The sequence below is a fragment of the Rhinolophus hipposideros genome (genome assembly GCF_964194185.1).
Source record: "Rhinolophus hipposideros genome assembly, chromosome: 10".
NCBI lineage: Eukaryota > Metazoa > Chordata > Mammalia > Chiroptera > Rhinolophidae > Rhinolophus > Rhinolophus hipposideros.
Window position 1 is genome coordinate 63974807 of NC_138056.1, and position 26228 is coordinate 64001034.

General features: G+C 44.2%; 3 protein-coding genes across 3 annotated transcripts in view; all 3 read left to right on the forward strand.

Annotated features, from left to right (window-relative positions):
- The window catches only part of HEPHL1 (hephaestin like 1), a gene marked incomplete at both ends in the record, with an annotated part of 61887 nt that extends 59067 nt beyond the window's left edge, over positions 1-2820 (forward strand). Inside the window, 3 exons of the mRNA XM_081063745.1 lie at positions 1815-1977; positions 2451-2522; positions 2618-2820. Of these exons, the coding sequence (XP_080919871.1) occupies positions 1815-1977; positions 2451-2522; positions 2618-2820 (438 nt within the window). The remainder of the gene's footprint in view (positions 1-1814; positions 1978-2450; positions 2523-2617) is intronic.
- A 179-nt stretch (positions 2821-2999) lies between these two features.
- LOC308503447 (small vasohibin-binding protein-like) lies at positions 3000-9202 on the forward strand (the record flags this gene model as incomplete). Its single annotated transcript, XM_081062732.1, has 3 exons — positions 3000-3056; positions 6442-6448; positions 9009-9202. 3 exons carry the CDS (start codon positions 3000-3002, stop codon positions 9200-9202), a joined length of 258 nt encoding a protein of 85 aa, XP_080918858.1.
- Positions 9203-11208: 2006 nt separating this feature from the next.
- PANX1 (pannexin 1) overlaps positions 11209-26228 on the forward strand; it is a 45180-nt gene continuing 30160 nt past the window's right edge. The window contains exon 1 of the mRNA XM_081061987.1: positions 11209-11783. Within this exon, the coding sequence (XP_080918113.1) occupies positions 11603-11783 (181 nt within the window). The 5' untranslated portion in view covers positions 11209-11602. The remainder of the gene's footprint in view (positions 11784-26228) is intronic.

The following is a 26228-nucleotide window of genomic DNA, read 5'->3' on the forward strand; positions in this document are numbered from 1 at the left end:
TTCTTTGATTTATTTTCCATCAGTATTTTGTAGTTTTCTGCATACAGATCTTGCACATACTTTGTTAGATTATCACCTAAGTATATAAGGGATTTTGGTGATAGTATAAATGGTATTGTTTTCATTTCAATTTCTAATTGTTCATTGTCAATATATAGAAACACAATTATTTTTGTATAATTGACTTTGTATCCTGCAACTTTGCTAAATTAATTGTAGTACCTTTTTTGTAGATTTTGGGGGGGATTGTTGCCTACATAGACAATCATGTTTTCTGTGAATAAAGATAGTCTTATTTATTTATTTTCAATCTGTATGATTTTTATTTCTTTTCTTGCCTTACTGCACTGGCTAGAACCTCTACTATGATGTTGAATATGAATCCTCGTCTTATTATTAATCTTTGGACAAAAGCATTCAGTTATTCATCATTGAATGTAAGTTAGCGGTAGATTTTTTGCAGATCCTATTACCAAGTTGAGGAAGTTTCCTTCTATTCTTAGTTTGCTGAGAGCTTCTATCATGAACAGATGTTAAATTCACCTATTGAGATGATAATTGTTTTTCAGTCTATTGATGATTTTTTTTAGTATATTGGTAAATTACATTGATTGATTTTTCAAGTGGTGAACCAATTTTCATTCCTAGGATAAACTTTACTTTGTCATAATGCAGTATCCTTTTTATACATTTCTGGATTCAATTTGATGGTGTTTTGTTAAGGATTTTTGCATCTATATTCGTGAAAAATATTTGTAGCAGCTTTCTTGTCTTGTAAAGTATTTGTCTGGTTTTGGCATCAGGGTCATGCTCGCCTCATAAAATGAGCTGGAAATGTTCCCTCCTCTTCTACTTTCTGGAAGTTTGTTTAGAATTGGTATTATTTCTCCTCTAAATGTTTGTTAAAAAATTCCAATGAAGAGCTCTGAACCTGGAGTTTATTTGATGGAAGGTCATAATATAATTTCAATTTCTTTAATAGATAATCTGAATGGTGATTTTCTATTATTTGTCAGTTTTCACCTTAAATAATTTGTCCAGACCATCTAAGTCATAGAATTCATGAACAAACCGTTGTTCATAATATTCCTTTATTATCATTTTTAATGTCTATGAAGTATTAGTGATGTCCTCTCTTTCATTCCTGATATTTGTAATCTGTGTCTTTCTTCTTCTTTTCTCTTGGACAGTTTGTCTAGAGGTTTGTATTAGTTATTTACTTCTACATTACAAACCACTCTAAAACTTAGTGGCCTAAAACAATGAACACTTATTATCTCACAATCTCTCTGGGTCAGGAATCTAGGAGGAGTTTAGCTAGTTGGTTCTGATTCAGCATCTTTCACGAGGCTGCAAAAAGATGTCAGCTGGAGCTGCAATCATCAGGCTTGACTGGGGCTGGAGGATCCACTTCCAAGGTCACTGATGGGGCTGTTGACTGGAGCCTTCAGTTCCTCACTATGTAGGTATGGCATGGTAGCTGACTTCCCCCAGAGTGAGTGACTTAAAAGGGGAGAGCAAGAGAGAGCGTGTAAGACAGAAGCCACTGTCTTTTATAACCTACTCTCTGAAGTAGAATGGCATCACTTCTACCATGTGCTATTGGTCTCAGAGACCAACTCTCTTGCAATGTGACTACCAGGAGGCAGGGATCATTGGGGGCCATCATGGAGGCTGGCTACCACAAGTTTACCAATTTTATTGATCTGTTCAGAGAACCAGCTTTTGGTTTCTTTGATTTACTTCTACCACATGTCTATTCTCGATTTTATTGATTTCTCCTCTTATCTTTACTATTTCCTTTTCTTCGGCAGATAGATAAATCTTACCGAGAAGATGTGTATGATCTCTTTCCTGGGACATTCCAAACCATCGAACTGTTTGCAGATCACCCAGGGACATGGCTGTTACACTGTCATGTATCTGATCACATCCATGCTGGCATGGAGACAACCTACACCGTCCTTCGGAACATAGGTACACTGTTGTCTGTCAGTGATGCGGGGGTAGTATGAGGCTTCCTGCAGACCCTGAAAACAGGGTCTGCATACGTCCCCCAAAGGAGTGCAGAGTCAAGCAAGAGAGACAGACATGTACATAGTAGCCATAATAGAATGTGATACATGCCAAAATAGAGTGCGGAGTACAGGGTTCGGTGACAGCAGCTGGAAGCAATGGCTAACATGTTGGAGAAATGAGCCAAGGTTCCACAGAGGGTCTAATGCTTCAGATGGATCTTAATGGATGAATAGGAGCTTGAAAGGTGACTGGGGTAGGAACTGTATGCATACTGGTGTGAAGAGTCACACAGTGAGAATCCAAGAAAGACTTACTGATACTGACCGGATAAAGTCCTTGTTGGTGAAACGAAATAACTCTTGAGATAACTCATATCATTTAAAAAAATCTACTTCTATTTATAAAACAACCAACTTGCCTTCTTTGTCCAGACAACAGGATTCCTTACTCCACCAAGTCTCCTTCTGAAGAAGCATCCCACCCGGACACAGTGCCCTCCAACGGTAAGGACCCCCTCCACGAACCCTGCATGTGAATGGTCAGTGTTCATGCCCCAGGGAAAGGCAGAAAACTGACACCTCACTTTTCTTTTTCACAGAAGAACCCGGCAAGGAGCCACTCTATTTCTTTGGCAAGAATCTGGGTCCTCGAGGAGCCAAAGCCGCCTTGGTCATCCTTGTCATCATTGGACTCCTCCTCCTGATTACCACAGGGATTCTCTCCCTCCAACTGCACTCTGCAAGGAAGCAGGTGGCATATCGGGAAGTCCAGTCCTGCGCGCTCCCCACGGATGCTCTGTGAACTGGCTGGTCTTCTTCAGCAGGGAAACTGGACAAGGCATTGTTCACCAGGGAAGGTTGACACTGTATCCTGGATCGGGCTCTGATCCTCTGGAACACAATCAAAGCAATTTGCTTTTATTTATTTATTTTTAAACGGGCTACGAACAATCCTCAGGTATAAAATACAGAAAGCGGAGGATGGGCATGACTGACCGAACAGTCTCAGTCTGCTCTCGGAATGAATTCGCTGAAATGGTGAGACCCTCTGAGAGATTGCTTTATTTTCCATCTGTCATAATTCTTCGATTAGACAGCGCTTCCTTAGCTAACCATCAAAGTTTCTAGATGGACAACTTCGGGAAAGAGTTATACTGCCTCTGACATCTAACTGGAACGGCACTGATTTTATGTGAGATGCTTCCCTTTGTTGTTCCAGGGAAAATAACTTGCTAAAGGAGTTCATGGAAATGTCTACGTCAGTATCTGCTGGTAGAATCTGACCAAATGCATTTTTTTGAGGCTTTAGCCAGCTCTTCTGGCCTTTTCGACTTTAATATAAATAGCCTGCACATTGTTTGTCACAAAAGGCAAAGTTATAAGCATTTTAAAAATGTTGCTGCTGTTTTTATGCAAACTTGTAGAGAGATTAGAATGTTTACAACTCACTTCGTGTTATATACTTTTACAATATATTTCTGTGGCAAGGTTTGTATTTTCAAGAATCAGTTAGAGAATTTTGATTTGTATTTCACAATGTGGAGGGCTGGAATCTGTGAAATAGTAGGCTGGGTTCTCCCACTGTGAGTCAGACTCCCTGAGAGTTTGGTAGAAGCTTCTGTGACAGAGGGCAGTTTTGCAAGAAGGGAGTCTGGACTTGAGCCTTCAGTATGATTTTTCATTTAACCTCGGACATCTTTCTAACTCTCCATCTTCTAGTAGATAAAAACAGTCTCATCCAGTGAGAAACACCAGGAAGAATTCATCAATGCAGCCAACTGGTTGGGAGGAGAAAGGAATCACAAAATCCTCGATTCCATGCCTTTTAAAAGACATAACCTTTTTTAAAAAAAAGAAAGAAAAGAAAAGGTGAGAAAAAGAGAGTCTGGTGGCAATTTTTTAAACCATTAAGTCAGCTCTGAAAATACGTATTACAGTTTTCAAGGCTCAAATGCAAAAATAAAATACTGAACCACTAAACTCAACCCATGATGAGGCAATCCATACTCTCTGTAGGCATGCCTAACTGTTAGGTGTTAAATTGATAAAAGCAATATTGTTTATTACGAGGCGGAAAAACTGACCTTAGTTCAGGGCCAGATGTCTTGTGATGCCAATGCCTATGCCAGATGAGCGATATTAGTACATCTGCTTTAGCTGTGGACCATTTGGATGTCCAGATGAACCAGTAGAACCTAATAAATACTCTGGTGGAGGGACCTTTCATACTTTCTCATCTTTATCTTAGTGATGGGAAACAGATAATTTGATAGAAGTGACAGTCTTACATAAAACGGGATGCAAATGCCAGTAGTTCTGTTCATAGTTTGCCTGGATGTCCTATCAAGCAGGGTACCCAAAGGACTTTGAATTCCAGCCTGCTAACCACTGATAATGTGATTTTATAGTAGGTGCTCGACAGTTTTCATATATGTGTAGGCTGTATGCTTTCCTAATAATAATGATGAGAAATGCCTTATTTATATCTCACTTAGACAGCAAATGATTTAGTTGTAAGATTTCTTCCTTTTCTGTTAATTTTTTTTATTGAATGCGAATCCAGAGTAGTTTGATTACACCATTTCTCTTTATAATAAAGTTTCACATAAGATGGCTTTCACTTTTTTTTTTCACTAAAAATTACCTGTTACTAAACCTGGGTGGGGGGGGACAGTAAAGGAGAATTGTCCTTTAGATATTTAGCAATTATCCTTGTTATACTTTCATTTCTAACGGAAATGACACAAAATAACAATTCATCTCCACAAATAATAGGAGTCTCCCCAAACATTGTTTCCTCAAACATACCAACACAATTCTTCATTCTCAGTCTCACTCACTGCTTTGAAAGAAATGAACCACATTACGCAATCTTTTCCTCCTCTTACAGTGGAGGAAGTGTTCCTGCTCCTAGCAATAGCAGTCAGTCTCTCACTCAGCTCTGGACCTCATCGTTTCTTGCTTTCTCAAAGACTTCATTCCCCCAGTAACCAGTTTTCCCTTATGCATGAAATCATCAGCAATGCCCACCATTGAAAAATAGAAAGCAAAGAACCATGGTCCTTAACTCTAAGAGTATAATAACTCCCTCCGACTCAGTTCCTCTGTTCCTTTTATAGCTGAACTTAAAGCACTGTCCACACTTGCTGCCTGTATCCTCACCCCATGCATTCCTCAACCCATTCCAATGGCTTCCAATCCAGTGTGCCCTGCCCCCCATCCCCATCTGCTGTTGTCAAAATCAGTAACATCATGCCATTCCCACTGGCTTCTTCCCCATAATTATCTTACTCATCCTCTCAGCAACAATTGAGATCTCCTTCCTTCTAAAACCCTCTAGTTTCTTGGTTCTGCCACATGGTTCCCTGCCATCCTTCCTTTTTCCTCAATTGCTATTTCTTCTCAGTCTCTTTTGCTAGTTCCTTCTCCTCCTTCTGACTTAAATGTTAGCATGACTCAGGGCCTGACACTGGGCCCTATTCTCTCTTTTGTTCTCTGGGGTAGGCTGAATAGTGTCCCCAAAGATTCCAGGCCCTAATCTCTGAACATGTGAATGTTATTTTATATGGCAAAAAGGACTTTACAGGTATGATTAAGTTAAAGACCGTGAGAGGGGGAGATGATACTGGATTACCCAGATTGACCATATGTGTAATCACAAGCGTCCTTCTAAAAGAGAGGCAGAGGGAGACTTGACTACAGAGGAAGGCAATGTGACAAGTAAAGCAAGAAGGTATGCTGCAGGCTTTGGTGATGGAGGAAGGAGCCACAAGCCAAGGAATGCTGCTTTAAAGGCTGAAAAAGGCAAGGAAACAGATTCTCCCCCATATCTTATGAAGGGATCTTGGCCCAGGTGACATCTTGATTTTATTCCAGTAAAAGTGATTTCAGACTTCCAGAACTCTTAGAGAATAAATGTGTGCCACTAAATTTGTGGTAATTTGTTACAGTCTTTTCCATAGGTTATTTCATCTGTCTTCATGTATCTGAAAACCATTTTTATGCTTATAAATTCAAAACGTGTTTCTCCTTAGGGTGCAGACCACAAGTCCTGCTCAAGCAGGCTCAGCAGCAATTCCCTAACCAGCCTCTCCACTGTCTCTCTTGCCCCTTCCAACCACTCCACACAGTTGCAGCAGTGTCATTCCAAATATCTGATCCCATCACTTCCCTGGTGAATACCCTTTGATGTCTTTCCATTTCACTTTTAAACATATTCAAATTCCTTACCCTGCTCTATAAGGCCCAGTCTGATTTGGTCCATGCCCACCTCTGCAACTTCATCTCTGCCTCTGCTCCAGCTTTTCTCAGTTCCTGTGCCCTGCTAGTTCTTTCTTGCCTTAGGGCCTTTGCACATTCTGCTTTCTACGCCTGGAATGCTCTTCCTCTCTTGCACCCTCATACCCTTTTCTACATTTCCTAGTTCAGCTGTAAGCTCCTCAGACGACCTTCTCTAAAGTGGGTCCCTCCCCATTATTGCCCATCGCCATGTTTTCCTGTGTAGCACTTACCATGGGATATAACCATTTTACCAGTCTGTTGGTTTCATTCCTCTTTGAGTGGAATGTAGGCTCCATGGAAGCAAGGACTCCTGACCTGCTTTGCTTACTGCTGCATCCTCAGCACAGACCATCGTACGGATACATACTAGCTGCTCAGCAAATATTATTTAAATGAATGAATGAATGGAACAGTGTAGTGGGCTCAACTATTTTGACTTTGACTATTTCGGTTGCAAAAAGTCTCATTTTCAAAGGCCAAGGGTGTCAAACAAACAAAACAGAGTTCTGGGACAGTAGCTGTGAGGCCCACAACGGCTTCAGCTTCCTTCTAACAAATGACACTGGGCAAGGGGTGAGGGCAGGGAGGACTTGGGAGGCGGATGTGTTACTTAATCCCTAACTACACCTTATAATGATTTTAAAAAAGCAATGTCATCACAAACAAGGAGTCTAAGAAACTGTAAGAGCCAAGAGGAGCTAAGGAGACACAACAACTAAACATAATGTGGTATCCTGGATGGGATCCTAGAACAGAAAAAGGAAAGTTAGGTAAAACTTAAGGAAATTGGAATAAAGTAGGATTCAATTAATATTAATGTATCGATATTGGTTCATTAATTGTAACAAAGATACCATACCAATGTAAGATGTTAATACGGGCAACTGGGTGCAGGAGTTGGGACCACACGGGAACACTCTACACCATCTGCTCAATTTTTCTGTAAATCTAAAACTGTTCTAAAAATTAAAGTCTATATTTTTTAAAAAAGCAATGTTACATACACTCTTATGTGACACCTTAAACTCCCGAGGTTGGTAATGACAGCTATCAAGTGCTAAGCGCTCATGACATGGCAGGCACTGTTACATGTATTATCACATATAATCCTCAGAATAACCCGAGGTCGGCAACATCATCCCTATTTGGCAAATGAGGAAATTGAGGCTTAGATATTTCCAGTGACACATCCTTGGCCACACAGCAAGTAAGTGGCAAATCCAGAAGTTGGACCTGCTTTCTCTTTTCCTCCCAAAGGACCTTGGCACATGTCAGATTGTTTGAGCTGATTTTTTGCAGTAGGAAAAATGGCTCCCTTAACTATCACTCTCTTCTGTGCCATTCGTCTCGGTCCTCAAAGACAAGGCACCAGTTTGGGCTCTCATTATTTCTCACGTGCAAAATTTCAACAGCCTCTTACCTGGTCTCTCTACCTCCACTCTGCGTTCCAATCCACGCTACATGTGACTGGCAGATTAAGTTTTTTAAAGCACAACACTATTTATATTGCTCCCCTCCAAACATTCCCTAATGCTTGCTGAAAAAAAGTCCAGAATACCTTCTCTGGCCCCACCCTTTTCATCTTTGACACCCTCACCTTCATCTTCCCTTTTTCAGCGTCTCTACTTCCCACTCCCTAACAAGTTCTCTTTCATGCCTCTATTGCAAATTCAACAAATGTGGACTGACTTCCTGCTAAATGTAAAACATTCTGCCAGGGCTGAGGGCAATTTACAAAACTTCAGATTCTGTCCCAGCTCTTCAGAAGGATTTGATATGTAATGAGAAAGCAGAGATGCAATCAACCATCACACAAGGCAAAATGAGCTAAATGCTAGACCAGAAGACGAAAGTGCTAGGGAGGCAGTGATTCTTCACAACTGAGGGTCCTGGAAGGCTTCTAGAGAAGGAGACATTTGAGCCTGTTGGATGTGTAGCTTTTGACAAGGAGAGAAAGAGCATGGTATCATGCTTTCACTCACTTCTAGAAAACTCCTGTCCCAGCTCTGCTTGCCACACACAGACTGATCCTTCTAGGCTCCACTCTTTGATACACCACCCCACCTAGGCACACCTCACCTTCTACAAAATCACTCACGCTTTCCAACTTGTATTATAGTTAACTGTGTATGGCCTTGTTTCTCTTACCAAGCCCTGAGGTCTTTGAGGAAATGGAATGTGTCCACTTCGTTGTTGCTTTCCCATTCATCAAGCCCAGAATAGCCCATCTCTGGCCTCTAATATTTACCTTGAGTTTAAATATTAGATAGTGAGTGTAAGTTAGTCTACTTGTTTTTAAACAATTTTCCAGGTGAAACATTTTCAGGTTCCTTCAGACACTTAATAAATATTTATTAAAAGACTACTATGTGCCAGGTATTTGTGCTAAGTGTTAGAGATAAGAGTGGTATACATGGGCATAAACCTGCCCTCATGAAGCTTACCATATAAAGGAGGTGAGCAACATTAAATAAAACAACAGTTAAACAAACACATGTTGAATTACAGTTGTGATTATCATTAAGAAGGAAAAATAGTGGCCCGGAGGTAGGGAAAGGCGAGGGTTCCCCTCAGGCAGCCCTGTCTTTGACCTGGGTAGGGGAGGTGAAGCCCTGAGGCCAGGAGGGAAGACACTGATTCCCAAGCACCGCCATTTTGCACCCGAAGAGAGTAGCAGTCAGAACTAAGTATTCAGAAACCAAGTTATAGATCCACCTGCATGTAAAAAAAAATCCAAAGTTAAAGAACTGGTCAGCAGAGTTGAGAAGGCCAACCAATCAGCCCTGCAGGAGCTAACGCAAAGACAAAGAGCACAGATCTATGCCCTCAACAGAGTCATGACTAAACTGGAGCAGCAGCAGATTGATGAGTTCTGTACACAAATGCAGCCTCCTGGTGAGTGAGCCGCCTGGTGTGCAAAAGAGCTGGGACCCGGGAGTCTGTGAGCTACCAGTTTTAAACTGAGATGGCCCATTTGGAGCCTTACAGAACTAGACAAGAAAACATTTGTGGTATTTCTAAAACTGGATAAATCTGAATTTTCTATATGTAACTTCTGCTTCACTCGTTCTTCCAATCTGAACTGGTTCAATGCTTGCTCAAGAGACTTGTTTTATTCTTTTAAGACAATGGGTTTTGGGGGTGGGTTTTTTTTTTTTTACCTTTTTTTATTATTTGAGAAAAATCAGTGTTTCTTTTGAAACCGCAACTCTTCTCCAAAAATACAAATAAAATACTAATAAAATGTGAAAAAAAAAAAGAAGAAACATAGAGGGCAACAATAACAGATAAAAGTTATATTCGTAACACAGTGACCTCATCTAATTTAGTGTACTCAAAGAAGACTTTACTGGGGAAGGGACATCCATATGGGATCAGGAAGTTCAATAAGAGTTGGCCAGGCAAAGAGGCTACTGGGGGAGTGTTTTGGGCAGAGGAAGGCAAGGAGGAGGCAAGGAGCCTGACAAACATGAAGAACTGGATGGGAAGTAGTGAAACTAGTGAGGCAGGCAGTGCCCATGCTAAGAAATATGGATTTTATCCTAAATGCTATGTGTACTTTAAGAAAGGGGAGGTGACATGATCAGATTGGAGCTTTTATTTTTTTTTTGTTAGTTTCAGGTGCACAAAACAATGTAACAGTTAATTTTTAATTTTATTGTATTTTTTTAGATTGGAGCTTTTAAAAAGTGTGGGAGAGACTGGCTTGCATGCCGAGGGGATACATTCCTCTATGTGGTTAGGAGAGAGGCTGGTGGCCTGAATTGGGGTGTTTGTTGGAAGTGCAGGTAGAGAAAAACTGTCAGATTTTCTATATTTAGGAGAGAGAAGCAAGAGAATTTGGAAGTTGGTTATGGCAGCTGGCAGACATGGAAGTGTTAAAGGCGGTGCCCCAGGTTTCGGGCTTGAGATGGGCCGATGGTGATGCATTTAGCAAGACACAGAGGGCTGGAGTTCAGAGTTAGAGGAAGATGAGGATTACAGTTCAGGCCATTATGAGTTTGAAGTCCTGTGAGCCATCCAAGTGGAGAGTTGTGTAGGCCGTCGGATGAGTGCTCAGAGGACAGACCAGGGTGGAGATGTATTAGGTTGGTATAAAAGTAATTGTGGTGTTTGCGATTATTTTTAACCCCTTAAACCACAATTACTTTTGCATCAACTTAATACATGTGAGAGTCGAGGGCATATAGAAGAGGCTCGTGTGCATGGACCTGCCCAGGTACAAAGAGCAGAGAATACAGCCATACTGGCCCCAAGGAGTTCTCACGTTTGAAGGTCCTGTCTGTTCCAAATGTTGCTGATTAGAGCATCTCCTGCATATTTTCTCAGCACCCACTCCCTGTAAGTAGTTCAGAGGCAGCTCTTCCCCACGGGCACCCCTCTATTGGCTCCCAGACCAAGGCTCCCACTGGGAAAGAAGGAGAAGAAAAGCAGAGGGAGCAGGGACAATTGAGGCCTGAGACCTAGTCATACTAAGGGCTCACCCCGGCCGACCCCTGTCTCGAAGAGCTCCAGGAACGGCTCTTCCACACAAGCTCGGTCCACACCGCTCGATTGGCTTTTATGGCTCCCGTCGCCGTTCGAAGCGTTCGAAGCTCCTTTTAACCTGACTCCACCATGTAGCAATGTTGGGGGTGGGGCATCAAAGGGGGCCATCCTGTTCACTGGGTAAGGGGGTCGCGATCAGAAATGACTTCAAAATCCCGGGTGCCAGGAAGTGGGAGGATGAGGATGGGAACAGCGCGAGCATTTTCAGAGGTCCCTCTCGTGGGGACCATCCCTTTGCTGAGGTCGATGCCAGGGTCGCGGGAGGCTGCCGCGCCACCCCGCCCCGCGTCACCGCAGCTGCCGGAAACTCCACGCCCCTCGGTCCTCGGTCTCCCTCCTGGTTCCGGAAGAGCGCCGCGCTGGCGGGGAGGCGGCTTCAGCCACCGGGGCGGACGGCAGGGGCCAGGCGAGCGGGAACCGCTTTGTTCCCGAGTCGGTTCTCGCACCTCGGGAAGGCGCGCGCAGCCCGAGGGACCCGCGCTGGCCGGGCGCGCGGGGGTGCATCTGCGACAGGCCAGGGGCAGGGGAGCGGGCGCCAGAGCTCGTGCGCGCGTTTGCGGCATCGCTGGCCACCGGGCGCACCGAGACACAAAGGCCGGTTGGATGTGGCTGCAACTGGGCAGCCGGCAAAGGGAAAGCGAAAGGCACGGGCCCGGCGGGTAACCGGGTGACGGCGCCGCGCAGCCCTCCAGACTCGGGCGGTCCCCGGGCCTCTCCTCCGGGGCTTTCCAGGCCGAGCCCGGCGCGCCGCAGCCATGGCCATCGCACACCTGGCCACCGAGTACGTGTTCTCGGACTACTTGCTGAAGGAGCCCTCGGAGCCCAAGTTCAAGGGGCTGCGGCTGGAGCTGGCCGTGGACAAGATGGTCACGTGCATCGCCGTGGGGCTGCCTATGCTGCTTATCTCGCTGGCCTTCGCGCAGGAAATCTCCATCGGTAAGGCCCGGGCGGGGAAGGGCGGGGCGGCCTGAACCCGCGTTACCAGGGGTGCCCGGGTCTGATGAGATGTGATTTTACATTGGGCCCCTCCCTGGCAGTGCTCATTGCTGCGATGGGCATAAACTTTGGGAAGGAAGGTAGCCCGTTTTATGGCCTGAACCATCCTTTGTCTGTGTGCTTCATTTGTATTCCCGTGGACTCTGCTCGCGTCCCTACTCCTCAGTTCTGTTCCCTGCACCCCACTGATTCCACTGTGGCTTAATATTAATGTTCCACTGTATGTCCGTCACCTTTGCCACCAGATTTGCCCGGGACAATTGTCTCGCCTAATTTCCCCTACATGTGTGTGGTCACCTACAATTGTACCTACCATTGTGTACCAGGGAAGATCCTGAGTGGCTAAATGGAGAACGTGAAGACAAGTGCTCCATGAAAAGTGTGTCCTCCCTTCATAGTCTTCTTTTAATTGATATTTACCGAAACTTGAGCTTTGCAAGGTTGTGAGTGATAGGCAATGCCGTTCTTGGCAGGTAATAGAGGGATACTGATGTCCTCCACCTGCATGTTGTTATGAATGTGAGATGAATGAGCCCTCCTCATGTAAATTCTCGTTTAATAACAGTGATAACAGTTCTGTGAGATTCAAAAGTCTGGTGGGTTGGGCAGGATCACGTGGCCAAAAAGTGCACGAGTCTTCCTCTTCAGCTGCTCTGACTTTTAGTATACAGGAGAGAGTGTGAGTCAACAGGAAGGTGGTATATGACAGCTCCGAGTCAGTTCTGTGAGGGCAAAGAGGGCCAGGCTGGTGGGGGTGGATTTTGGGGAAATCTTATGTGAGAGATTGGGGTGGCCCCAGGCTTTGGAACTTGGGTGGGGTTGGATAAGCAGAGGTGAGACCTTTGCCAAGATTTTGAGATGGCAGAAAATGTTACATATATCTGGAAGGGGAGAGGCAGTGACTGTCCTAGCTGAGACAGGAGGATTACAGGGTTCCTGGAATGTGTGAGTCACTTGGGTCACTTAGAACAGAAGAACACAGATTTAATGGCTTAAAGGGTGAAATTCTTATGGGAGCAAAGGATGGACCAGTTGAAAACAGCACTTAATAAATAGCCTGATGGTAGCATGTGGGGTCTGTAAAGGAGAGTGGAGTTAGGGAAGCTGGATATTATAAGATGGGGCATCAGTTGAGGTCTTTGTGCATGGATGGGGGCCAAGAGTGGAAGGGAAAGGATTGAAACGGGTGATTCTGAGTGATCAAGGAGCAGTAAGCAGCACTTGGGTACCTCGTTTTAATAGGCCATGAAGGGCACAGACTGGTCCGAGTTTTGGAAAGGCTGCAGGCCTGGGTGAGTGGAGAATGGTAGTATTGATGGAAATAGCAAAGTTGAAGGAAGGGTTGCTTAGAAAAGCGTTACAATGAGTTTGATTTTTTTTTTTTAAATCTATTTCACAAAGTTGTTCAACTTGGCAGGAAGTTGCCAACTTACTTGTGGAAAAATGTGTTCAGTTTTCCTTGTCTCTGGGCTGGCATAGCCATGGGGTTCCCGTCTGCCTTCCAGATGGCCGAGTGTTAAGGCTTCTGGTAGAAAGGAAAACCACCAAGCAGTGTGGGTCCTGGAGATAATCTCTCCCTTCAGCAAATGTTCCTTGAGTACCAGCTGTGGGCTGGACCCAGTGCTAGGCACTGAGGACCCAGGTGTAAATGAGGCACGGTCCCTGTCATGGAGGAGCAACAGTCTTGGGCACCTGATGCCTCGAGAGAAGAGTTGGTGACCCTCCATGGTCAACTTCACTCCATGCCCACATATTAGAGGGACTCCCGAAGCACCTACGTCAGTAATGCTCTAGATAACACCCAAATGGATGGGTTGTTTGAGAGGCATTTGGTTGGTGTTGGGAGTGGATTAACCCAGCAAAGGCCTGACCTGATGTTGTGTGCATAGTACTGCTATGCATTGAGTGGGACATGAAAGGAGTTGGAGGCATGGTCCTCTCCCCACCCTACGGGAGCTAGAACAGACGTGCTGAGAGCTAATATTATTCAGTTGTGTGTGACTCAGTGATAAGCTGGTGCAGAGCTCTGAGCATCTGGCAGGTGAAGGTTGGCCAGGCCTTGGCTGAAGCTCTGTTGAGCAGAGTCCAAGGGGAGGACAGATGTGTGGGATGAAGCCAGCAGGACCAGGGGAGACCTAATAGGTTGAATGCACGTTAGATAAAAGCAAAAGAAAGGGTCTAGAGAGGAGAGGAGAGGTACAAAATTAATACCTGGAGTGGGACAGTGGAGTCAAGTCACGCAGCATTTAATTTTGTACAAATTTAATTTTTGTGCAAATGTGCAGAAACAAAAACAAACAAAGCAATAAAGAAGAACAACAACAACAAAGAGAGAGAGGAGTAATATACATGGAGCAGGCACTTTGCCCACCACTTTGGTGAATGAGCACTAGTCCCAAAAGGAGTGTGAGATGGGCCTGCAAACTTCAAACATGGCTCCATCCTCCCTTTCATAAAAAGTGCTTCCTGCCTCTCTGGTACCTGGGATCCTTCTTCATTGTCATATTTGCACATTGCATTATAAACTGTCTGTGTGGCTGCCTCATCTACAACATGCTTCATCTTCTATTGGTCCCTAGAAGCTGGCCAGTGGGGGAGTGTTGAACGTTAGGGAGAGAGAATATCCTCATATGATAAAACATTGGATGTTGTATTAAAGGCTTCTCCTTAGTCTTGGGCCCATTTTCTCACTAGTTCGCCTCACTGGACTTCTCTCAGAAAAGAGGGACAGAACCTGCCCAGGCCATAGAGACCTATGGGCAGGGCAACAAACTTGACCTTTATTTAGGCTCTGCTGGGTACCAGCATGATGGCTACAGGTGGAGTCCACTCCATGGAGATTCTGGCCCCTTCCCCTCCCACAAGTTTACACAGGCTCAGTGTGGAAACTGCAGGGAGACAGAGTTCTGTGCCACAGAGAGACTCTCATTTGTCCCCAGATGCCTCTGGAGGTGCAGTACATTTCACCCTGGGAGGAAGAGAGAGGGAGATTCAGGAAATAGCTGGGTGACAACTCTGTGTAGAATACAAGCATAATTGGACTACATCGCCTTTACGCTTAGAAATTCTGGGAGTATTTATCTAAACTATTGAAGAAATGAATTCCCTTTCAACAGACAGACTCTAAATGGGGTTCATGTTCTTGGGGTCTTTTGACAAGGTCTGTAGTGCCCTAGCCTTAGGGGTTACACAGGGCCTGATGCCGAGATGTCCGTCCTTAGGGGTTGCTTTCATTCTCTGGTGCCCTAACCCGGTGTATTAGGAGACCCTAAGAGAGGAGAGGCCCTAAGAGAGGAGAGTCTCCTGCCAGGATTCTCCTTGCCCTGAGCCAGGCAGCCAGTGGATCCCTGGAAAGGGAGTCCGGTCTGTCCAGGGTGCTTTCTCTCCCTGCTGCCCTCTCGGTGGGCAGCCACCATTCTGGACAGAAGGATTTTGCCCCTCCGCGTTAGCTGTGCTCTGCTGCTGTCATTACAGGGAAGCACACGGCCAGCCCCAGCGAGCCAAAGGATATATATAATGGCAGCTGCTTCTCTAATACTATTAGCTCACAGTTCCCCTTGTGTTTTCTCCAAGTGAGTCAGCAACCGGCTGCCTTAAGTCATCTGCTCTGTAGTGGCTGAATTTAGGGCCATCTTTCAGAATATGTTTAGGCTGCTTTTCAGCATGTACCACATGGCAAAGGTTGTTTGATTCTTTTCGGGGATGTCTATAAGAATGGGCTGATATTTAGGGCCTCAGGGTGTAGACCCTATAACAGCACATCCTCAATTCATACTTAAAGCCAAAGAGCCCAGAGAGCCTCCTGGCCCCCTTCCAGAAGGATGCCTGCTGTCCAGAGAGCCTACTGAAGTGCACGTGGTTTTCTGTGTTAATATTTTTGTTGTATTTTTATTGTACTAAATATATTCTCATGCTAAAGGAGTCCTATGCCTCCTTCACCATGTGCTAGAGGTGACCACCATGGAACTTGTACCGGCCTTAAAGTCCCTTTTGTCTGCATTAATGTAGCGTGTGTACAGCTTTTCTTAACAAATTCACTCACACCATAGTTGCGTGCTTTTTCCCACTGAGTATATTTTGGGCAGCATTCTATGTCAGTGCATATGTGTTACCCCATTATTTTTTAATAGGTAGGCATAATATTCCATGGCCTAGTATATTGTTACGTAAATCATCTAAGCACTCCCCCAGTGATGTACATTTGGGTTCCTTGAAAATTTCACATGAAGCCTGTTTGCACAAAAATCTTTGTAAATGTTCCCCTCCTCCCAACATTGAAAGATAAGGAGAAGAGACCAGTGTCATTTCCCAGAAGGATGAAATCATCTTCCAGGATAGTTTTGCATTCCTGAGTTCTTATTTCAAGTAAATAAGGAAAAAATGCTACCTTATGTACCTCCCCCCCCACACACACACACACACTCCCTCTAAATGTGACTCTATAAGAAGACTGGAGGAGGGGCCGGCCCGGTGGCTCAGGCGGTTAGAGCTCTATGCTCCTAACTCCGAAGGCTACCGGTTCAATTCCCACAGGGGCCAGTGGGCTCTCAACCACAAGGTTGCCGGTTCAACTCCCGCAAGGGATGGTGTGTTGTGCGCCCTGCAACTAGAAAACAGCAACTGGACCTGGAGCTGAGCTGCGCCCTCCACAGGTAAAACTGAAAGGACAACAACTTGAAGCTGAACAGCACCCTCCACAACTAAGATTGAAAGGACAACAACTTGACTTGGAAAAAAAAAAAGGCCTGGAAGTACACACTGTTCCCCAATAAAGTCCTGTTCCCCTTTCCCAATAAAATCTTTGAAAAAAGAAAGAAGACTGGAGGAGGCATTTTGATGTGCTCCTGCTTTTAAGAAAGCAGTAGCCCCTTTCAGGGGTAAAATTGCAGTTTTGGGTGGCCTGGGTGGCCTTCCTGATGTGTTCTCATAGCACACTGTAAGTTTCCTTCCTACCATTTACCACAAGTTGCAGTTAGGAAATTGTTTGTAGTTTTTGTTGAATACTGTCTCCCCACCAGACTACATTCATTGGGGACAGAGACCACCTGTCCTCTGTCAGGTTGACTACTCTGTCCATAGCTTTGGGCAGAAAACTTGATACATAGTTGGCATTCAATAGAGCGTGTAAGTGAACAGAATTATCAGGGGTGTCAGTGGGGTTTTAGTATTTTTGGATCCCAAGTGTTATTATATTGTCTATAGCATGTGATTTTATGTATCTTGAAACAGTATTAAAAAATAATTATATCACAGATATTTGAAAACTCTATGTAGTGTCTCGGGAGCCCTGGAGAATAGCAATAATAGAGCAAAAGAGTATGAATTGCAAACATTTAGTAATGATGAGATCGATTTTCAAAATATACTAGAACTTACCTAAATAGCGTTTGTTATTTCAATGCATACTGTTCCCTGACTCTAAAAGACCCAGTGAATTAAAAGTTCCATATTTATTTACTATTCCCTTTTGTGGTTGCCCCCCCCAACCCACCCCCATTCTGCCACCTCAAGAAAAAAGGAAGAAAAGAAAATGAGGCTGTGGAAAATAATCTGTTATTTCGAAATAAATGAAATTCCAGTTCCCACCAGAAACTGAATGTACGCCTTGGAACTTTTGCAGAACCGAGGTTTGGATTAGTGATATCCTTTCAAAAACCCATGCCAACACCACTATTCCTCTGCAGATTGCTTCCTTGGATTGCTTTCTTAAACCTCTAACTGAGGCAGAGAGAGTTTGGGGCAGTGGAGAAGGGAAGTAGTTTGGGAGCATTGGGGCAGAGTGCCATGGGGTTACTGAGGGTAGCGGAGGCAATTTTCCAGATAATCTATATGTCTGTGTCTCTGTGTTAAAATTCAGACAGTAAAAGGAAATTAAAGCCCTGCCTTTTTTTTTTTTGACACACCCCAATCTTGGTCTCTTCTAGAGGTAACTACTGTTACTGTTTTGTGTGTTTCCTTTCACAAAAATATGGCTTTATTATCATTTTACCGTTATTGAATTTTTAACAAAATATTATGCTGTGTATTACGCAATTTGATCATTTATCTGTAATATGTCCTGTAATAGAGATAGTTTTATGTCAGTATGTGCAGCTCTGCCTCATTCTTTTTAGAGTTGGTGTAATTTTCTGTAGTACGATTATACCTCAGTTCATTTAGCCATTCTATTAATGGACATGTAGGTTTATTCCCCTTTTTCCTGCTACAAACAGTGGTTCAGTGAACATCCTTGGACACGTTTCCTCATGTAAAATTTGTTTTTCTAGAACCGTGAGTTAAACTTTTTGGTGTCAGGACCCCCTTACACTCTACACTCTCAGATTTTGTTGAGGGTTCCAAAGAGCTTTGGTTTGTGGATTCTGTGTATCAGTATTGATCATATTAGAAATTAAAACTGAAAAGAAATTTAAAACATTTGTTAATTTAAAATAATAAGCCCAATTACATGTCAACATATGTACTACAACTCATGAAAGAATGAGAATAAGAAGGCAAATAACAACCTAGTGAATATGATTGTGAAAATAGTCTTAATGGCATGAACTTCCTGAAAGGGTCTCGGGTTCCAGGCCACCCTTTGAGAACCACTGCTTTGCAGTCAAACTTGAGGGTGGAGTTTACGGTTAGAAGGTCACAAGGCGTGCACATTTCAAATTTCAAAGGAACTTCTCCTTGGCCTCCAAAATACCAATTTACACTCCGGTTGGCAGTAGAGGGAAGCAGCCCTTTCCTCAGTTCTTTACTGATACTTGAACATTTTCAGAGTTTTCAGTGTGCCATTCTTAGACGATGGAAATGGCATCTCACTGTTTCAGTTTATAGTTCCCTGTTTTCACTGGGATTTCACAAGGCAGTGCTGAGCTCTTGCTAAGACACAGGCAGTGTTTTAGGAACTGCTCCTTCTCTCCAGGCTCTTACCTTGGGTATTTGATCCTGGAGAGACTGGTAGGTTTCAGCTGGTTACCACTGGCTTATAAAGTCCCCCTCCCCCGTTCCCCATCTATCTTAACTGTCTCTTTATCTTTTTTTTAAAAAAAACCTAAAGGTTAAAAAATGTTGTTTCACTCTGAGCCCTGTGTTTCCTGTTTAAATTTAGTCAAAGAGCAAAACTAGTGAATACCATTTAATGTTGGGAAGTATAAAGATGTCTTTAAGCAAATCTTTTTGTAAATGTTAACATCTGCTCTACATTTGATGATCAGATGTAAGAGTTCTCCAAGTTTTCAAAAAACACGGTCGCTCCCGTGTGGCAAAGTTATTTTTTAGGGAGAATTCTTATTCAGCTGTATCCTTGCTGTATTCTCTGACAGCACTTGGTTTTTGTTTTGTTTTGTTTTTTTTGTAAAACAGGTCATGATTAAATGAGGTAATAATACATGGAAAGAGGCCTGACTCATGCTTTGTGGTTGATGCATGTTGGTTGACTCCGAAATTAATGTAGGGTAAGCTTCTACACTCTGAAGGTACTTTGCAATGCTGTGAACAGCCCACAAAGCTATGACACAGGGCTCAGGCTTCTCTCCAGCTCTCAGTCAGATTCAGGCGCCATTCAGATGGGTGCTGGAGGCTCAGCTCACTCGAGTTTGGGCGATGGTAACTGTGACTGCCTCCCTTTCCTTCCCCAGTGTCACTTAGAGGGCGAAGAATGCAGGGGCTGATGGTCTCGGCTTTCTTCTCCTTAATAAGGCTTCATTCCTTTTGAGTCTCTATAAATACTCTAAGCCTTTACAGTCTTAGTGTGTTTTCTTTGTTGCGTACACTGAAGTGAATGCCAGAACAGAAAAATAACGCACTTTGAAGAACTAAAGGAACACTCCAGTGACACTTATTAACAGCATGGCACAGCTGTGTGAAGCACGCGTGACCAAAGGGCATCTCACCTTAGACTCGGTTTCACCCCTTGTAACATGAGGACATTGGACTAAAATTAGTTATGAGATACACTCCAGTATCCTTCTGGTTCTGGCACCATGATTCATGCCCTGCCTTACGGTATTTGCTCTTGTTCACCTTTGGCCTTTATTTATTCATGTTCCCATTCATTTGACACTTCCTTATTGAGCACTATGCTGGGCACGAGATCCTGTCAGTGAAGAGGGCAGACATGGTCCCGGGAGCCTGCAGCTTGGCAGGGGAGACAGCTTCCCACTAATTATAGAGTTCTGGCTGTGATCGGTGTTTGGGAACAAGTGCCATGGCAGAGAGCCTGACCCAATTGGGGGCATTGGGGATGGCTTTCTGAGAAAGCAACTCTTGGGCCGAGTTATCCATCAGCATTTGTGAGGCTTCGGAGGCAAGAACTGACATGGTTTCTAGGAGAAATAGAAAAGGATCAGTGTTACTGGGACCTGTTGAGGAGGGGGAAGAGTGAGTGGTACAGAGAGAGATTAGAGAGATGGGCAGGGGTGCAATCGTAGAGGGCCCTGTGGGATTTGGATTGTGGAGTTTATTCAGAGCAATCAGAGGGCCTTTAGCTCTAAGTGACATAGCCAGCTATGCGTTTTAAAAGCTCACTCTAGATACTTCATGAGAATGGAGTGGACGTGTGGAGAGACTAGTTCAGGGCTATTGCAGTTAAGGTCAGGCTTCCTGACTACACGGTGAGGACAGGGCGGCCATATATCTTGGAGTCCACCATGGCACTTTGTATGGGGCAGGTATTTCATAAAATGTTTATCAGGAGCCATTGCTGGGAGCTCTGTGTGAACACCTGGTGCCTCCTGTTTGTCCTGGAGTTGACAGGGAAGGACCTGAGCTGGTCACATTCAGCAGCTCTGCCCTGGGGCTTCATGGTCGCTTTGGAAGCCTGGTTGGTGCCGTGGACGGTGAGAAAGAAGGCCGTGCCTGGCAGGAGTGAGTCAGGCCCCAACAGGTGGCTCTCATCTCCTGGCAGAGCAGGAAGCTCTGTCTTTTGAGGGCCTGTGAAAAGCTGCAGCTTGGGGCGGGGGCAGGCCCAGGCCCTAGAGCCAAACAGCCAGAGGGGCCGGTGTCCTGAGGGAAAGGTTGCCACACACTTCTGCATTTTTGCGGTTGCTCCTAATGCCTTCCTTCCCCTGGTGTCATAAGGACCAACATTAACAGCTGCGTGTGTGTATAAACTTTTTTAGAGCAGTTTGAGGCTCACAGCAAGCTAATTGAGGAGCGGCGCAGAGGTTCACCATCTACCTCCTGCCCTGCCACAGGTGCAGCCTTCCCATGGTCAGCTTCCCCTATCACACTCATACATTCTGTGGGTTTGGAAAAATGTATGATAACATGTATCCATCATTATGGCAGCATACAGAGTACTTTCCCTGCCCTGAAAATCCTCCGTGCTCTGCCTGTTCAATACCTAACCTCAGAACCCCTGGCAACCACTGGTATTTGTATTGTCTCCGTAGTTTTGCCTTTTCTGCGCTGTCATAGAGTTGGAATCATACAGTATGTAGGCTTCTCAGATTGGCTTCTTTCACTTACATACATTTACATTTTCTCCATGTCTTTTCATGGCTTCATAGCTTATTTGTTTTTATTGCCGAATAATATCTATTCCATTGTCTGGATGGACCACAGTTTGTTTATCCATTCACCTACAGAAGGACATCTTGGTTGCTTCCAAGTTGCGGCAATTATAAATAAAGCTGCTGTAAACATTCGTGTACGGGTTTTGGTGTGGGCATTCATTTTCAAGTCCTTTGGGTAAGAGGAGCACGATTCCTGGATCACATGGTAAAACATGTTTAGTCTTGTAAGACACTGCCCAGCTGTCTTCCAAAGTGGCTCTACTGTTTTGCATTCCCACCAGTAGTTGTTGAGAGTTCCTGTTGCACACATCCTCACCAGCATTTGATGTCAGTGATCAGGATTTTGGCCATTCTCATAGGTGTGCCCTGGCATCTCGTCCTAATTTGCATTTCTCTGATGACATGTGATGTGGACCATGTGCTTATTTTCCATGGGTATATCTTCGGTAAGGTGTCTGTTAAGGTCTTTGGCACACTTTTAATTGAGCTGTTTGTTTTATTACTGTTGAGTTTTAAGTGTTCCTTGTGTATTTTGAATAATAATCCTCTGTCGCAGGAAGCCACCATGTATTGACATGTCCTGTGTGCTGGGGCTTTGAAGCATGATATTTTTCCCAGCAGCAACCTTTCAAAACAGTTATATTTTTCCACTTTTGAGAGACTGTGGAATAGTGCTTAAAATGTGAGTTTTGGAGCCAGACTGCCTGGCTTCCAATCCTAGCATGTCACATATTCACTGTGAGACCTTGTGGCAACTTATGTGATTTCTCTGTGCCCCAGTTTCCTCATCAATAGATGGGGTACTACTAGAACCTATCTCACAGGGTGGTGAGAATTAAATGGATTAACACATGTGAGCACTAGGACAGTATCTAGGACATAGTAAACTCTCAGTACAGGTTAGCGACTGCACATGCGCCAATACTGTGATGATTGACAGATGAGGAGCTGAGGCCAATAGAGGTGAGACCGCGTGCCCAGGGATACCGAGAGCAGGGCTGAGTGCAGCTCTGGTTGCACAGCCTGAGTTCTTGGCACTGTGGTGTGCTCCGCCCTTCACCTGTTGTGTGTATGAGGAATAGTGGACTGAGAGCCGAGTGAGCTCAAAGCCCAGCCCAGCGCTGATAGTCCGCTCTGGGTCTCTCGAGGGCTCTGCTGCCATGCCATCATCCTTCTCTCTCCTTACGTTCCTGCTGGGGAGGGTGCCTGCCCTATTATCATCGCCAGCCCCGTCCCCAATTCATTGCGGTCTCCGTGGGTCATCAGGACCAGGGGTACATGGATTATAGCCCCAAGGACATTAAAATGGAGCTTCCCCACCCCACTCTGTCACACTGTCCTTGCCATTATCATAGAATTCAGTCTAGGCTTCCCAGCATGTCATTCCAGGATGTCCTTTATCTGATCCTCAGCTGGACTCCATGTTCCAGGCATAAAAGTCTGCTCCCTTCATAACGTGCTGTGGACTCGAAAGACTCCAAGCGTCATTTATTTGTGCCATTTTCCCAGCCTGGGTTCTTTCCTCCCTTTGCAGAGGAACCTTCGCCATAGCTCAGCTATTACCCTGATGTAATTTTTTTGTCGTTTATTAGTGGTTCATATTCTTGGCCTCCACTGGATTGTAAACTCTTGGAGGACAAGAGACCATGCCTTCTCTCTCTTTGAATCCCCTGTAGCCCACATGGTACCATGTACAGACCATGTTTCCCCGAAAATAAGACCTAGCCAGACAATCAGCTCTAATGCGTCTTTTGGAGCAAAAATTAATGTAAGACCCGGTATTTGTATTATATTATATAATTATATTATATTATTATATTATACCCAGTATTATATTATATTATATTACATAAGACTAGGTCTTATATAATATTATAGTAAAATAAGACCGGGTCTTATATTAATTTTTGCTCCAAAAGACGCATTAGAGCTGATTGTCCTGCTAGGTCTTATTTTCGGGGAAACATGGTAGGAAGTGCCCAGTGAATGCTTTTGGGGTTGAGTTCAACACCATGAGTTCTGAGTAGTTAGGGAAGACATCTGTGCTGTGCTGCACCATAAGAGACAGAAAAAACAGCCCTTAGGGAGGACAGGCGTCCTTGGCTCCTTCTGTGCTGCTGGCACAGAGATCCTGTGGCGTTAAGCCCTCATTCAGCTCTGATGAACTTGGATGTGTCTTTTATTCTTTTTTTTTTTTTTTTTTGAGGCTTTGCATCTGTCGCGTGAAACCCATGATGGTCTATTTAGAACCAGTGACCTAAATAATAGTAACAGTCATTGTAAGTTCTTTTCATTTTATGGGAGTCACTAATCATTGATTCAGTACCAAATTTAGATGCTCAAGGCCTCCTCCTACACAATAGTGTTTCTTTGTTGCAGGAACTGCAAAAGCTAATTGTCAAAAGTGTAGAGGGAAGAATGTCCAGCCTAAGAAAAGTCTTAGAGTTTATTTGAGCCAAACTGACAATTGCTGGGAAGAGAAGTAAACCAGTAAGTGCAAATGAAACTGGAATAATTTGTAAGTGCACTGAAGAATTTCTCAAAGGAAAATGCTCTGGGCAGTTTTACAGCTTAGTTTATACATTGGAATCAAAGGAGACCTAACGGGGGGTTACATGAAATTCATTGATGGTAGATTAAGGAGAGGGGAGAAAAAACAGGGAAATCTCTGGGATTGGATAAAAAGTAAAGTGGAGAGACATAATTCTTTTGCATTTGTGGGTACAGGATAGTTAATAATTAACATTTATAACACATACAGATGGTATTTGGGGAACAAGATAACAATTTGGGCTTCTGTGGTCTTGTGCTCTGTGCTCTGGTTGGAGGTTGTGCCCTGCCGGGTCTAGAAAAGGAGATGACTGACATTTTAAAGGTATGTTATCTTAGATACAAAAAGACCATAGACAGGCTTGTTTAAGGTGAAGATTTACCTTTGTCAAGGAAGCTACCGGCCTAGGACGTGACTACTCCCCATGTCGGGGTTTTAGTTATAGATTTTTATGTTCAGACCATCCTAATTGGTTACTTTCGGTTTCTGAGTTTGTAGGACCCAGCATGCTGGCCTCTCCTGAGCTTGTCAGGTTTAGTGTGTGGCCCCTGTTGCGTCCACAAAAGGCATCTTTGAGGGAGAGATGATGCAAAAGAACTTAACAAAGTCGGGTCTAGTTTCAGGCTGTGGCCCCATTAAATCTAAGATCCCAGTTATCCAAGGCCTGCTTTCATGGTACATTATGTTCTGTTTGAGAGTTGTAGAAGAAGACAAGTAAACCGGTAAGTGCGAATGAAACTGGAATAATTTGTAAGTGCACTGAAGAAAATACTACAGGATGCGACAAAGAAACCCTGTATCTTTGTATCTTACTGTTTGCTCGCACTGTGGCAGACATTTTATTTAATCCTTATAAAATTCTGCGAAGTTTTGCAAGTGAGAGGTTAAGTAGCTTGCTGTTAACTAAAAGAGAAAACCCAATGTCTGTGGAATATAATGGGATCTTTTTTAAAAGCAAAATTCGGGAATAAAGAAACTTCTTTTGATAGATTCACCTAATTTTTCTCCTATAGGCTAAAATTCCTTCCCCATATCTAACTGGACTTTTATATTACTTCACACAAATTAGGCCTCTGTGTCAGCGAAGACCAGCTGGGCAGTAATTTTCTTTGAAGCCTTTTTATACATAAACATGTCTATTAAGTTGCCCCTTGACCTTAAATTATCTAGTAATTTAACTTTTTCTTAAGCTGCCCCCCGCCCCATTTTGAGGGGACAGCATCCAATTTCTCATGTTCATTTTAGGATGGTACCTCATCTCCCCACTGCCCTCTTACAATGCAAAAACCAAGATCACGTTTTCTTTAGTGGAAGTGTGACCAGTCTGGGGTTGCTGCAAGGATTTCTTTCCTGGCTTTCACTTGTCATATTCCTGCTGTGAGATTTTTGATGATGTAGTTTTTTTGTGAGATTTTTGATGCTCTGGCCCTTCCCTTCCCAGGGCCTAGCCTCCATCCTACTGGACGAACTAACTCCGTGCCTGCAATCCCCTCCACTCTGCCAGCAACCTTTCTGCCTCCACACAGAGTAGCACTAGGTGCTGTGGGTTCGGTCTTCACACAACAGCCATTGACCACCTGGGGCTGCTCTTATTGGCTCTGTGGTTTTTGATGACACTTTTATGAAAATGAATTTCCGGCCTAGAGCTGCTGGGGAGATTGAGGCTGGCTCTTTCCTGCTGCCGCTTGTGTTACTGGCTGGCCTTGCATTCCACAGCACCCATCCTTCTCCACTCTGCCCTGCCTACATGCCCTGGTCACTCATTTCCAGAGTGCCATCACATTGGGGCCACACACAAATGTATTGCACCTATACCAAGTGTTATCTGTCTGACTTTGGACGTTACATAATCTCTTTGAGCCTGTTTCCTCACCTGACAAATGGGACTAAATATGATGACTAATTCATGGGTTCTTTTATTGGATTGAATGAGAGCAACTAATTCCTATCTAATCAACAGTATTTAGTAAATGACGTGTTCTCCTTCAGTAGGTGATTCTGCAATGGGAGGTGGCTTATATGTGATCAGTACATAGGGGAATACCATTATAATGTGGGAGTCACCTTGGCTCACATGCCTTTTTTCTAGCATGTGAATGATTTGTGCCACCCAGTAAGAGGACGTGCATGAAGCAAGCTGCAGAGGAGTGTGGCATGCACCCGATGCCCGTTCACCCCAGCTCTTCCTCTTGGCTCCCTCTGGTCACGTGTCCTGTTTTGGAAGTGCTCTCTGGTCTTTGTGTAGAACTCGGCCTCTTCAACCCCTTCCTTATCACACCCCTTCATCCCAGTAGTGTGTTTTTATCAGGATTGTTGCTGTTTGGTTAGTGC